The sequence below is a fragment of the Sinocyclocheilus rhinocerous genome, unplaced genomic scaffold (assembly GCF_001515625.1).
Source record: "Sinocyclocheilus rhinocerous isolate Xijiao unplaced genomic scaffold, SAMN03320098_v1.1 scaffold1016, whole genome shotgun sequence".
In the NCBI taxonomy this organism is placed as follows: domain Eukaryota; kingdom Metazoa; phylum Chordata; class Actinopteri; order Cypriniformes; family Cyprinidae; genus Sinocyclocheilus; species Sinocyclocheilus rhinocerous.
In genome coordinates this window covers 149626-166001 of record NW_015646359.1, presented here as the reverse complement: position 1 = coordinate 166001, position 16376 = coordinate 149626, and the positions used below count along the sequence as shown (strand labels likewise).

The 16376-nt window shown below is 35.2% G+C and overlaps 1 protein-coding gene across 1 annotated transcript in view; it reads right to left on the bottom strand.

The window, feature by feature from the left end:
• LOC107707608 (receptor tyrosine-protein kinase erbB-4-like) overlaps window positions 1-16376 on the bottom strand; it is a 229271-nt gene that overhangs the window by 77447 nt on the left and 135448 nt on the right. The window contains exons 4-6 of the mRNA XM_016511687.1: window positions 3113-3247; window positions 2055-2120; window positions 317-435 (exon numbers count right to left, since the gene is read on the bottom strand). Of these exons, the coding sequence (XP_016367173.1) occupies window positions 317-435; window positions 2055-2120; window positions 3113-3247 (320 nt within the window). The remainder of the gene's footprint in view (window positions 1-316; window positions 436-2054; window positions 2121-3112; window positions 3248-16376) is intronic.

The following is a 16376-nucleotide window of genomic DNA, read 5'->3' as shown; positions in this document are numbered from 1 at the left end:
TCTTGACACAGAAAGCTCCATAGGTGTATTTGGCGTTGGGATTGTGTTCAAGCTGGAAGGTTGTTGGATTGTAGAAGAATGGCTGAGGACATTGTGTCACACAGGCCCCGCTGTCATTAAAGTTGGTACAAGCCTGAGAATAAAAAAACAGTCATGTAAGTATGTGGTTGATCGATAATACATGCCTATAATGAAGAGAAACGTCTGCAGAGCTTTCAGTGTATAACACATTCACTTTCAAATTATTTTAAAAGTGAGCAGGCATTTGTCATTACATTTATTACACTTTAAAACCATACAGGAAGAGCTGACATACGAAGCAGTCCGTGTCTTTGGGTCCGGTACAGCCTCCTGCACATTCACGGTGGCAGCAGTTACTGACGTACGGACCAAAACAGCGTCCATCACACTGCTCTGCACACACCGTCTTTGTCACTGTATGATTGCGAATATAGATGGAGAGAGAAAGAATCAAAAATAGTTTTCTCGCCAAATTTTTTCTAAACCAAGTGCCAATAGATATGTGCTATTTTGGGTCAAATTGTCTTTTGTCTTCATTCTAAAAATGGCAATTCCGATATCTAGAGGGAAGTTACAAATGACCGATAATAATATAAAAAATTAACATAATCTGAACAATATTTACTTCAAATTATTTATATATATATATATATATATATATATATATATACAAAACTAATATAAATAAAAAAAATATTTTAAAACTTAATTGCTTGATTAAACGAACAAAATAATGATTCATTTTAATTAAAATTTCACACAAAAAAATGAAAATTAAATATAGTTGACTAATACTGTAAATTCCTGAAAATAAAAATGAACAGTTATTTGCTGAAAATTCACTCTAAAATATTTTAAAACATCAAATGTACATTATCCATTGCAAAATAAATAAATAAATACAATTCTTTGTAGACATTGGAATTGACACAATCTGGCATGGCAGCCATGATTTTGGCTGATGCTGATAATCTCAAAGTAGTCAAATATCTGCAATTTACTCTGCTACTGATTTACTGGCCATGCACATCATATTCTTAGCATATATCTAGAGATCTAGAAGATAATGTAATACTTGAGTTGACAGCTACAGTTAAATTAGTTAAGTGAGGTAGTGTGCAAAACCAAAACAGACACTGTCAAATAACAAGTTTGTCACTCTGTCTCATCAGTCAGTAATCTCCAAGACTTGAAATACTTCATGTCGTCAACAGCAGTCTCAAATGTCTTATGGAGTTAAAGTGCATTGCTCTGACACCCAAAGCTCAAGAAGAGATTATGATAACTGTCTGTATCTGTCCTTCTTTCTTTCACCTATTTTGCTCTAATTACCACCCACACTATGAGCTGTATCACCAGCAGGTTACAGATAGTAGAGATACTCTGATAACCCTCCTACCAGTTAATTATTACAGCTACCGGCCCAGAGGCTCAAACTGACAATACCAGACAGTAGACTTTTGCCTTTTATTAGAAAATATGTCAGAAATGAAAATGTATAACTTCAGAACCACACAGAGAAACAAAGAAATAGAAGGAAAAAATAATAAAGGTCTGTTTACTTCTGATGAAACTCTGATTACATACGAGACAGAAAGTACATACTGTGGATGCAGACAATCAAATATGAAATTCTGTCTGGACACAACAGTCAAATAAGCAGACTCAATAACTAGCATTCAAAAGTGCTTCTTAATGCTCAAATATAATGATACTTTGATCTATCATTCCCAGAGGAATTTTAAGTGTGGTCAACTGTTCGTTCAAGACAGTTTATCCAAAAAACAACTTACATTTGAGTCTGTTTGTCACAAAAAGCCATTGGTGGCTCCAGAGGACTGTATATTTATAATGCATTCATACTTCTTATGATACTTTTAATTATATTACCCCTAAGGAATTTTAAGAAGAGCATCTGAGATAAAGTAAATATCCAGGGCTACTTCACTTCTTAAAACTGCTATATTGTCACTGAATAGACAATAATAATGCTCTGGCATATTGTAGATGTAGATAGATAAATTAAAACTCACAGCTTTGGCACTGGTCTTCCTGGTGACCCCAGCAACGTCCATTACAAGATCTGTGACACCGTCTGCCTGCGGAAAGAATCCGGAATAATCAGCCATGACATTTTCTGCTCCATATAAAAACAATATAACTGAAGCTGTCCATTCAAATGTATCAACAAAGATAATTTTGAAATAGTTCAGACACTAGATGTGAACTTGAATTCGTATTTGACTTAGCTTGTAACATTTATACCACATCTCGTATTCTATACTGGTAGTAAAATGTATTCACTCAGCCTTAGAATTGTACTACTGACAGGCAGTTTCTTTCTTTTCTTTTTCTGCACAGAATAGTTCCCTATTGCAGATGTAATAGTTTTTAAATTGAGTTTGAAGGACCTGACTCAACATTCACAGAATAAATTAAAGGGGTCATATGATGCGATTTCAAGTTTTCCTTTCTCTTTGGAGTGTTACAAGCTGTCCGTGAATAGATAAGATCCCTAAAGTTGCAAAGACTAAAGTCTCAAACCCAAAGAGATATTCTTTATAAAAGTTAAGAATCGCCCACGCCCTCCTAATACACCTCGTTTAAACACACCCCCACATGTCTACGTCACGATGTGGGAAGATTTGCATAACACCGCCCAAATGTTCACGCAAAGAAAGAAGGCGTAACTTTAATTCTCGTTGTAGTATTGTTGCCGCAGCCGCCATGCCGTGGAGACGCTGTGTGTTTCGTTGTGAAAGCGAAACTACTTTGTTTGGCCTTCCAAAAGAGGACACAACTAGAAATCAGTGGTTAACTTGTATTTACAACCCTGTTCCAGAACAGTTCAAACCAAATATTCAGATGTGACTTTTTTTAACCTTAAACCGCATAAACACATTTCATTACACCAAATACACAAAATAATGTTCTTTTTTAGCAACGCCATATGACCCCTTTAACATTGACTGTTATTGTTACAGTTCTACATGCAAAAAAATAGAAAAACACAATAGCCACTTGCTCCATCTTCTGGGTGTTTATAACAGTATAATTAACATTTGTCAAAGCTGCTCAATGAAGTACTCACATGAGTTGCCACTGTTGTTGGAAGGAACCACCAGAAGTTCAGACCGCGGGTTCTTGATGATGTCATTCCAGTGGATGGTGTCAGCATGGCACAAGAACTTGTTCTGATCCACATACAGGCCTCCATTCAGGATTTCTGGTACAAAAAAATTATAATATTAGCTTTTTATAATAAGGATATTAGCTGAAGGATCGACACCAAAATACAGTGGCCACATTTGATTTATGTATTTATTTATTTATATATTCATTTATTTATTTATTTTGTGAATTATTATGCATGAAAGGTGTGCTTGTGCTATATTTCCCCTCAAAATGAATGACACTTGTACATTTATACATTTTTAAAATGTCATTTAAGTGTTCACTCCACTTTTTGGTCTGACAGTAGCAGTAAGACTAGCCGGGAAAATATTAGGTACAAAATAAAACAGTGTTTATATTTGTTGGCTAAAACTTATGCTACTGAAAATCCTTTTTTTTTTTTACTAAAAGCTGAAATAAAATACAATATAAACATCAAGATGAAAAACTAAAACTACAACAATGCCTGAAATAAAAAAGTTGTTAACTAATTTATTGTTGTTATCTGAACTGTTAGCTGAAATACATTTGTAAGTTTATTATTCAATTACTAATATACTTTAAAGTAATACAATTACTTAAAATAAATAAATATTAATAAATTAATAAACATTTAATTTAAAATAAAACATCAAATAAATAGATTGAAGCTAAATATAAATATTTACAAAAAAACTAATAGAAATGACAAAAGCACATTACGAAATTACAAAAACTTCCACTAAAATTTAAATTAAAACAAAAAATACGAAGATAAAACTAACTCAAAATATTAATACAATGATAGTAAATACAGTAAATAATCTGAAAACAATTATATAAACACGACCATATTTTCATCATACTGACAAAAGTACATTACAAAATGACTAAAACAAACTAAAAATAAAATGAAAACTAAAAATAAAAAAATTTAAACTAACTCAAACATTAATAAATACTATAACAGTATAAAAAATAATACTAAATAACACTGGCATAAACACAACCATATTTTTATCATACTGTACACCACTCCATTCATAAGCTGGCAAATCTATTACAGTGGAAGTCATCCACACTGATACTGTCTGTGCATATCGTTCATTGATTTCAGCTTTTCTCTACAAGCGGCATACATTTATAATCTCAAAAGTTTCTGTTATCATGGAGAGTATCTCTCATGTTTCCATGCACCATTTAGATGGGTAGAAAGTGTCACACTGGTTGTGATAAGCATATGCGAGTTTGACGAGCAGAGATAAGTGGCCAGACACTTCAATTTATCAGTCTCATTCTCAGTGTGTAACTAATTGCAATAATTAAGAATAAAAATATGTTTTTGTTTTCTATCTGTAAATGACCATAAATGTCTTCCGCCTTTATCAAGATCAGCCTGTGGTCCAAATATGTCTCTCTGGTGCCAGGCTCCCTTCTAAGAGTGTGAAAAGGTGTATCAGACACCTTGCATGGTTGGCTGATCGTATTGTACTGTGCTTTCCAAACACAATGAATGAGTCTGGAAGGAAATCAGACATGGTACTCATCCAAACACACACACTAGCAGTTTGCTATGATATTACAGTCTCTTTTTGGCTTGGGCTACTTTTTTTATTCAATTTTTTTTATTATTATTATTTTTTTTTGCACATTTTATGGTCTGGGGGTAAAAAAAAACAATAACAATGCTCACAAATACTTATTAATATTTTAGGTTTAGCTACCTTCAAATTCAGTGCAGAGACCTTGTCTGTGTTAAACATCCATTAGCAAAATGTTCGTCCAATCATTGCATTTGGTACCTCAGTGCAGCCAATATCAAGAGTCTGGGACGTGGCTATTGTAGCAGATTGAACCAAACGTTATTAACCAGTATGGAAACAGAAATTCAGATTCCGTCCAAAATACTCAGAGACAGACATCGGGGTAAAACAAGGCTAAACACTGACAGTGTTTTTACAAGATGGAGGAATTTGATGGAACGTTTGGGTTTCAATTGTTATGACAAACTTGTAAAGTTTCTTCTCGACAGGTAAGCTAAACTTCAAGTTAAAAATATTCCTAATATGTTGGACCTTTTATTGAAACCAGTCTGCTTTTACATGTTGAGACATGCCTTCACTTTTATAGACCTGTAAGAGCTGTGTTTGTGATGTTTTTGTTGGGGAAGGCGTGATGCACATACGGGCCATTAGCAAAGGTTGTTTGAAAACATGCTTTATTTTTGTAATTCCGCTAGATGACACTAGTAGTGCAGAAACTGCCCACACTGTCTATGGGCCTTTTTTGATTACTATCAGTTTAAGTGTCAGTGATGCAGTGTTGCCAGATATTGCTATGAAAAACAAACAAAAACCGAAATAAGTTCAAATCTTGTGTTTTGGAAATAAGATATCACTATCGATATCATTTCCGAAAGTGTCACATTAAGTGAAAAAAACAAGTCCAAAGACGCTTATAATAACTGGATCTGGCAACACATTGGAGGCTGTACCCGTGCCCTCACTCACAAGTCCCGTTCAATCCTCCAGCAACTCGCAGCGACATTAATCGCTCTCCATCATCTTCACGCCATGGACACTAAACAATCTAGACAAACTGTCTAAACTGAATGATACATGCAAAAATTTCAAACACCTAATTAGTCATTCAGAGAATTTCAAATATTAATATTTTCCTTCTGGAGGATAAAAACAATCTTCCACTAGACTTAAACTGCGGACTCAAGGAACACCTCATCAACATGGTGGCAAATTTTTGCACATGTACAACTTACATTAAAATAATAAGAAGTAGAAGAAGAAGAAAGAAAGAAAGAAAGAAAGAAAGAAAGAAAGAAAGAACCTGAGCATTTTTTATATATTACATAGGAATATAAATAATAAATCCAGTTGCCCTTCTTTGGCTAAAAGAGCGGAAATTTGTGACTACATAAAGCTAAATAAATCCCAGTGTTTTCCATTAGTTTCTTTGACAGCAGTAGAGAGATTGTTTTGCATGACAAATGTGAGCGTATCTGAAAGCGCATACTGTGTGGAGGAGGGCCTCCTCATGGATATCCGTAATCGTGTTGAAGCTTTCTGATTAAATTTCAGTCATCTTAAATGTTATTGCTTCACAGTGAATCAGTGTGACAAATGTGATGCATCGTCCCGATAACTGAAATAATATGCAAGAGAAAAATAAATAAATAACAGCTGTTAAAACTTTCTAAAAGATTGCTTTGCTTTGTGTTTGCTGTCTTTTCGACTGGCAGCTCAGTATCTTCCAGAGATTTTGCTGGCATGAAAACTTGGAGCAAATGGTCAAATAAATCATAGGCCATAAATCAAAAGATACGACAACATGTGGAGCTCATAATGGAAAATGAATGTACTGTAAATCCAAGTTTTGCAAATTGTGGTAATTCTATAAGATGAGCAGCATGTTGGAATAGCACAAAAGTTTTGATTTTCACTTTTTTTTCCTTCTTCACCAAACAGATGATAAAAAAAGGCATTTAATTATAGCATTTACTCTTGACAAAAGTAGTGCTGCAGTACCATGGTACAGTGATTGTATCGTATAACAATACTATAATACTTTGAAATACACTCCCGTTCAAAAGTTTGGGGTCTGTGTGATTTTTTTATATTTTTCAAAAAAGTATCTTACACATGCTGCATTAATGAACCAAAAATAGTAATATTATGAAATATTACCTCAATTTAAAATACAATTTTATATTTTACTATATATTTTAAAATGTAATTTATTCCAGTGATGTAAAGCTGATTTTTTTTTTTTTTTTTTAGCAGCCATTACTCCAGTCTTCATCATGTGATTCTTCAGAAATCATTCTAAAATGCTGATTTGGGGCCTCAACAAACTTCCACAGGGGCCTCAAGATGACTAAAAAATAATAATGATTAAATAATTAATATTATAATTGTTATTCATATTTTAAAATAATCTAACTCTAACCTAAATTAAAATTCTAAATAAATTTACAAAATAAAAACAAATTTAAATCATTCCATATAATGCAATACAAATAAATAATTTAATATTAAATAATTTAATTTATTAAAAATGTTCACAAAAATTATATTTATTTTTCCCTTCCCAATAACTGTTGTTTTGTTTTATCTGAAGAACATCCAGTTCTTAAAACTTCTGAAATCATAAAATGAATTGTGGATAATTAATTTAATATATCAATACCTCCAGTTTCTATTAATTAAAAAAGTTTGAAAACAAGCAGCTTTGTCACAGTTACAGAAGAAATACCAGAAATAGCTTATATCGTAGAGCCTTTGAATATTGTTTTGGACAACGGAGGTCCTTTGAGTCAAAAACACTGAGAACCACTACTTTTGAGGGTTTGACTGACTTGCCGATATCATCAAGTCACTTTGCAACTCCTTATTACATTTCCCATAGAGCCTGAAATGGTTGCTGAAGAAAACACAGCCCTATTAAAATGAGAGATGTGCAGAGTCACACTATTTATATAAAATAAATGCTAATGAAATTTCCAGTTCCATCTTGCCGTCGCTTAGTGCCACTTCCACTAATATCCTCTTCATACTAGCATCATGATCCACGGCCCTCTGTCACTCCCTCCCTCCGCCATTCAGCCACCCATCCACATTCACGATGCGTCTCATTATTCAGCCACACAGGGAGGGGAGTTTGCTGGTAGAGATTGCAGAGCATCCCAGAAATCACAGCCAGCAGCAGGGTCTCAGAAGGGAAGACTGCAAGGTTGGTGAAGCCATGATACGGCTGAAACCTCACAGACCATTCAGCAAGACCAAGCTTGCAGGTGCACCTTACATTTCTCACCTATTCTTTTCATGTTTGGTGAAAGGTGGATTTGACCTCACGAACAGGTACCTTTGAAATCGGGTACCTTCACAAAGAGAAGACAAAGATCAGCTGCGATATTAACATTGACATAGCTCTCCGGCAAACTGCATTGTTCCGATAATGAATACAGGACATGGGGTGGCTTGCTTTATCCAATACACTGCATATAGTTTGATACAATGAATGCCATCTCGATTACGGAGACACTGAAGAGTTCAAAGCAAACTGAATTACACTTACAATGCAGGCATTTAGTCTCAAAGTAACCAATAAGACATTTCTCAATGTCAAACCACTAACACACAAACCCCTTTGGTAAAACAAACTGGCAACCTCTTGGAATACGCAATTAGTTGTTGTCACAGTAGATTACAGTACATTAGGAAGCACTGCTGTATGCAGATATTTTCCTTTGTGAATTACTGCCCAATCACACTAGGTTGTAGCATTATTGCACATAATCTTAGTTCATAGAAAGGGTTACATTTAGATCAGTCATAATTCTCACCACAACACTTCCTAATAATAATAATAATAATAATAATATGTTTTTGCCTCAAATGCATTCAACTGCATTAAAGGTCATTATTACAACGAAGTCTGTCAAGCTGAGGTAGCAACACTGTTTTACTATTACTATCAAAAAAAATAAAGTAACAAAAATACATTATTTTTTATTCTGCAAGGACACATTAAACTGTGATGGTAAAAGTGATGGTATAAATACATATATAATGTTACAAAATGTTTATATTTCAAATATTCTTTAGATAATATGAGACTTATATGCATCCGTTGTTCAAAAGTTTAGGGCCAATATAATTTGTTTTATTCTGATTTTTTTTTTTTCATTAATTAAGAAGTTAAATAATTTTATTCAGCAATGATCATGAAATGCAATGCATCATGAACATTTTATTATTTCACAAAAATAAGCAGCACACGTGTTTTACACATGCATTTATGAATGAAGGACTATTTATGATTTCTGAAGGATCATGTGACACTGAAGACACTGAAAATCAAACTTTTGAATAGTAGTGTAGTGTCAAATAAACTGAAACTGAAATTTAATTAAAATGTATGTCTGTCCAAAAGTCACAGTATATGTACAGATTATACACAGACTGAACGTGACTGTCTATTTTACTTCTTACTAGTGTCCCAAATACATATCTTGCAAAGATTTGAATCCAGTAAATCCAGTAACTCATTGTCATCCTGGCATTTCACAAATACAACTCATAGTTTCCTGAAAGACTGGCACATCGCTATTCCTTGAAGCATTTCAGATTGGAAATGCCAATCTAACTCTAGCTATTTCTGTGCAGTACGCATTAGAAAATCTGTTAACGGGCAATGGGTGGCCATTTAAGTCTTGCTCATTATTAATTATATGCAAGTAGGGGGGATTATTTACAACCATTTATTTCAGAACAGAACAAAGGTGACCTTAACAAATCTCAAGCACCCAAACGACCCAAAAGAATGACAATCTATTACAATTACTTTTTCCCTTGACAAACACAAATTGCTGATGCCAAAACTGCCTAATATTAACAGACCTCAGACTATTTCATGAAGTTTCTTGCAATTATGTTTGACATTAAATGCTCCGACTGCACTCCGAAACAGTTAATGGTGGAGCTTTGCATTGGGCATAAAAGGAACAAGGAGGGCCGCTGAGAGAAGGAACACCCAGAACGCAATTTGCCACCAGAATTGAGTCAGGAGATCTCTTTATATCCCCACCGCAGGAAGTCCTCGGAGAGCTGTTTTAATCACATTCAGCTGCAATGAACGGGCTTTGTTTTTTGAGAGATTCAGAGGCAAACCAATTATTACCCACAAAGCGCTCTTGCTGTCCCCACTTTGTTCTTGACTGATGGTTGGAAAAACAGAATTTGCTGACATAATTTCATATTCAAGAAGTAATGCTATTACAGTAGCTTTGGAAATAAAATCAAAGTACTTATAACTATCATTCTTTAGGGTAAGAGGTGACAGCTTTAGAAAGTTAATCTACGATCACGCCTTATTTTAGCTACCTAGCACAGTATAGATACGGCAAAACAGCAGCTAAAGACCAAAAAAGAGGCTGTTTATTGTATAATTTCTAATTTTTCTTTTTCCTTCTGTTTTCTGTTCCTTCAGAAAATATGAAGTTTGTAAAGATTTCAATTGAATAGTTTTGCATCACCAAGTGAATGTAGCATCTCTTATTGGCCAGTGAAAAATAATTATCTTCATTGGAATAGACCGATAATATGAGATTTAATTTCTTAAAGGGACAGTTCACTCAAAAAAAATATTTTTCTTTCTTTCTTTCTTTCTTTCTTTCTTTCTTATTCAATGGAAATCCATTGCGAGGGGGAGGGGCTGGGGGGGTTTGGGGTGACCCTATTTTCCAAATGCATTTTACAGATCTTGTTGCTAATGAGTCATGTACCAAAAAATAATGAATGAATTAATTAATGAATTAATCATTTTTACTGAATTAATTTTTTTAATGAAATTTTTATTTTAAATGAAAATGCCATAACTGGAGTGAAACAGACTCTCTGGTGACATATGCAGGACCTCTTCAATCAGTTAGGCCTCATTGCTTCAAGTTTGCATTCAACTGCCTTCATCTGCCTCCAAAACTGATGCTGTCAGTATACGTAAGAAAAGGTATGTCACTACTTCTGTTTCATTGCAACTTTCACTGAGATATTTCCCAAATAAGGTTCCATGAATATGGTGCTCACAACCCACTTTGCACAGCATACAGTCAATGACACTGCATAAGTGACCTTGAAGACAAAAGAACAACTCAAAAAAATCTGAACAGCTGCTCTTCAGTACAAAACATGTTCACAAAATCACTGAAACTCATCCGCAAGATTGTTGTCTACAGAGTCTGCAAAGATGCTGAACAATACATGGGCCCAGCTGGATGAAAAACGTCCACACAATGAAGGCCCAGCCTTAGGTTCATGGACAGAAGCTCAGAAGCAAGAAAGTGTTTACTAACTGAGCAGCCAAGGCTGTGTGAGGAGAGCAGAGGACTGGACATGCTAGCCCAAGAGGCTCTGCGGGGGTGGGTGGCAAGCATGCTTCACATCAAGGCTATTGCATTAATAAACCACCGGGGATGTGCACAAGCATACATATGAGGGCACAAAGTGTTAGGTTGCATGGAGATTTGTGTAACATAATGAATACATTCGACAAGATGGAATTGTGGAGTCAAACCAAACTCAACCACCAAACCTTCAGAAAACAACAAAGTTTGTATTTCAGTTTAATTATTTTATATCACCAAGTAAATATTGCATCTTTCAATGGCCAATGAAAGACACTCTGATTAAATACTAAACAAAATAGTTGTTTTCATTGGAATAGACCCCTAATTTAAGATTTTGTTTCTTAAAGGGACAGTTCACTCAAAAATGGAAATTATTAACCTTCTTTTTTTTCCATACAATAAATTAATTTGTAGGGGTGAGGGGGTGTGGAAGGCGGTATTGTTATCCACTGTTTAGACAAAATGATAATACAATAATTAATTAAATAAATAATAAAAGTTTAGATCAAAATGAAATTGCTAATATTTAATTATAAATTACAATTATATTGCTGGGGTTTTCATAACTATAGATTATTTTTACATAACCTTTTGAGATCAAAATAATGGTAAATAAACATATACATGTACGTGCACACCAGGTATTTTATTAAATGCTTTGTTAAAACATCGATCTTTAGAAAAAAGACATTTACTAACCAGAATTACTAGTCACAGTAAGTTATGATTGGGCCATTTTCTGTTGAGTCTATACAGTAAGATAATAATGCTATTGGCTATTGATAAGATGGAATTATGCATGCCTATGCATTGTACACAGTGGAACCCTGTTGTATGTATATATATATATATATATATATATACATACATATGAGTGATGCTTTTTAATTTGTATGCATACTGCATTAGGCATTAGGCAAATTTTCATGTGGCGATAATTGCTGAAGCTTTTATCACAGTATATGATATTATTATGATCTTGGGAAAAGTTTTTTTAATATAACAAATTGAACTGGACATTTAAATACAATAAAGGAATACACGGAAATTATAAAGCAAACAACTGTTTCAAACAGATTAAAGTGTAAAAGAATTGTAAAGAACAAGATCTCATTAGTTAACCTTAGTTAATGCATTAACATTAACAATAAACAACAGCTACATTTGTTACAAAAGTTATTATTCTTACAGCTGTTAGCTTGGGTCATTAAACAGTACAGTTACAACTTTTGATTTTAATAACATTATTAAATGTTGAAATTAACTTAAATGCTTCAGAAGAACTTTTCATTGGCAGTTTATATTAACTAATGAATTAACGTCTCGGTTACGTATGTAAATGGCAGAAGTCTGCCGGGGAAACACGGGCTCTGAGGCTATACCGTGGACTTTACACATATAGGATCCGCTTAGGTCTCTACATATGGAACCCAGCCCTATACCGGTTCTCAAGGATTCAGCGAGAGGGCCTGGCACCGGATGTTCCGCCACGTCTGGCTGCCGAGGGGACGGAGGAGCTCGACAGGGCCTACAGTACGGACACTCTGGAGCAGTTTTAGCATCCAGCTGCTGCTGATCACAGCGTGAGCATAAAAAGGCAGCCGGTGCAACGCATACCAGGTTTTCGCTGAGGAGCTGAGCCGGTGACCCAGCCGCTCAGCGGTGGTACAGCAGCCGTGACGACGGGACGTGACATCTCCGTTCCCTCCTTCAGTCCACAATCCAGTGGGCCATCCTCTGCTTAGAGATGGCCTTCCCTTTCTGCCGGCCTACGTAACAGACAAAGAGCTTGTCTGAGGTCCTAAAGCTTTGTGTCCTATGAAAGCTATTGATCATGCGGCAGAGCCGTGTAAAGGAACCATGAGAGGGGAGCACATGGCTGTAATAAAAGGAGTCATTCATCATCAATGTGCTGAATATCTCAAGGGGCTGAAGAACAACTTTCATCTCTTAAAACTCATATTGAAAATTGCAGAAACATGGCTACCGTTGCCTCGAGAATCAGACTTTACCAGCAACACTGGAGGAATAGGAAATTCAAAGCTAAAAAATATGATTCAAAGAATTTAGCGAGGAATTCAAGGGACAACCGTTACCTCAAATGTGCAGCTCTTCCCATCATTGAATACAGCCAACTTTTGCTGCATTTTCTTGCTTACTATAGGGGTTATTATATACAGCATTTTCTTTTGTGAAGGGCTCTGTTGCAGTATCATAAATAGTGTGCAACTTTCTGCAACACTGGGCTGGAACATTCTGTTTGAAAGCTTTTGGGTGAAGAACAAAACTTATTCTAGTGCACATTTCTTACTGATTTACAGTAACAGTCACAGTCACTACAGTCACTAACTCATTTAAAAAAATGCATTAGGATCTATCGACAGCATCATTGGCAAATAAAAAATATTTTTTGTCAAAGACTTGTCCTTCAGATTGTAAAAATAAAATAGTGTTTCCAATAATGCACTTTAAGACCGCAGCAAAACATCCTGGGAGGTTTTAAAGCAGAAATGTCTTGTATATAAAAATGCTTGTATTAATTCTTCTGTAAAAAAATTTAAAAGTGTTATTCTGAAAAGGTTTTAGTGGCTATTTTTCTAGGCACATCTGGTTAGGCATTTCTGACATAGAGTGTGAATATTTCTGTAAATGTAAATGCCCTTTTCTGCGTATCATATGAAAGTTATCAGGTTTGTTGGATTTCCATGGGCATGACAGGATTAGATATAACTTTGCATATACAAGTTTGATAACATTATTCATATGTTAACATGTTTTAAAGTCATTCATTCTTTCGAATCAGTGTGCACTAGAATGTTTATCCTAGTGCAATGCTTTGCTCCTTAGACTTCCATTGCAAGTGCATTACTGTAAACCCTTTTTTTTTTTTTCAAAATCAAAGTCAAAATATTCCTGCCTTCTTTTCCATTCAACACCAATGCATGCAGTATTTCAGCATGTTTTATCCTCCCATTTCTGCAATTGCAGCTATTTGCGAAATTATCTTTCTTGCGTGGGTTGTGCACCGGCACGGCTCCAGCGTGGATGGATCTAATGTGTGGCTGTCAGTCACCGCACCGGTGTGGATATACTGCACTTTGTATTCACAGATTCTACATCTTGAAAGTATGACCCAAATACAAGTTTCCACTTTTGTTCTGATCAACTGAGGAAAAAAGCATTACAATAAATTGCGCTATCAATGGTGATTAAATCTAAAGATCGGTTAGCTCATATCACATCAAACCGTGCCAATTATTATTATTGTCATACAGTGTTTTCAAATTCAATCCATCATTTATTCCAGCTGCTGTGAGAAAAGGCTATAAACAATCCATCACCTGCAGCATCCTCACATGCGATATAGCATTCTAGCCAGGACCACTTCTTTATGTTTACAGACGTTAAATTTTGGATTTTTAGATTTTTGATAATTTTTAAACAAAAAAGTTACGGACTGCAGCTTTAAAAAGCAATGCTGTGCTGTCTATATTGGTTCTGACAGGAATGGCGCAGCACACTTATGTGAGTAAAAATATTTGTACTATGTATCACTATTGCTTTGTTAGAGATCGCTTGATATGTCCTGATTATGTGTCTAACCAAAGTCACAGAAGGCTCCAACTATGAAGTTAGTTTGTAGTTAGTTTACTATGCAAAACTGTTTTCCAATCATAGCAGTGGGCGTTTACTTCCAATTGTTATCCAATGCGGCACGCCCATAATAACCGAGCGTTTTTTGAGCCGGCCTCAAAACCAGGGTAGAAAATAGCCTATAACTTATTGATTTTGATGTTTTTTAATGTAAAAACCACGCTAACGTCATAAGTGGACCTCAGACAACAGTATAAAATAATAATTAAAAAAAGACAGTTCATGACCCCTTTAAATATATTTTAATGCCCTTATAGATTTTGGGTCTTAAAAAACATTCAAACGTTCCTTCTGGCATCCTCATTTTTTAGGTCCTATATGATTCGATTCTAGAGATATTTGAATTTCACCATGGCTCCAGGAGTAAATTGTTAAATTGTAAATTTTCAGTGGTCAAAAAACAAATATGGGTCACTTTGCATAAATATGATACTTCTTTTCTTTTAAAAAGGAATGTCTGAAGGACAAATAATGTTGAAACTAGAGATGCATTTAATTTCCTTCTGTCAAAACAACTGCATTGAACATACCTGTCTGAGTGCCATAAATATAATTTTTTCCAAAGTTTGCGTACCTATAACTCAAGAAGTATTAAAGATATCGCGATATGATTTTAGATTCTAGTTCTTGATAAACTCTTCTTTTGGAATCTTCATTTTCAAGGCCCTTTATCATTCAGTCCCAGAGACATGGGGATCTCAATTAGGCTCCATGTCCAGATTGTTGAATATTACTGAATATTGTTGAATATTGAAAATGCATTTTCAGTGGTCAGAAGTTGGTCACATTGTTTACAGCCAATACTTATTGTATTTAAAGCAGAATGTCTGAAGAATAAGAAATGTTGAAACTAGAAATGCATCTTGTTTCCCTCTATCAAAACAAATGTATAGGATGTACTTCACAATTCTTGAATCCTGAAGTACATACCCTGTAACCTCACACCCCATTCATTCAAAGATGCCACCTGACACCTCATCACAATGATGAGAGAAACAATTAAAAGGACACTAATATCTTTGAGGACACTAAGAAAAGAAGACAAGAAGGCAGCGGTATACCCAGACTATCAGTGCTCTATTTATTTCTATACCAAGAAATTGTTTAATCAGCCATTAAAGTGCTAAGCCGTATTTGGGATTAATACTACATTATTACGCAATATGCCTACTGGGCATGCCAGTGGTTCCCTTTCGAAAGGGAACTCCACGCTGCGTCCTCTAGAGGGCGCTAGGGGAACGCCTTCAGCGTGACCGGTGTCTGAAGCATGAATGAAAAAACGACAATGAACTTGACATTGGCAGGCGGCAGCCTATGACGTAAAGAATAAAGCGAATGCGGGTATAAAAGAGCACCTGCGAAAAACGTCATCCTCTTCTTTGTCTTTAAGCCTTGTGTACAGAAGCACATGCGTTTGACTCACGAGGGATAATGATGCGCTTACTGTTTGCATTCGCGGAACTACTAGAGCAGAGGTCTGTACTCGAGTTTTTGTCAGCGTTTGCACGAGCGCGTTCACCTATCGAGGGAGTTGAAGAAGCTTAATGCGATGCATTCGCGGCGGTTTCTGTTCTTGCCTGATTCTTGAGAGAATTTAGTGTTTGAACAGAGTGTGTTTGGCTCTCGA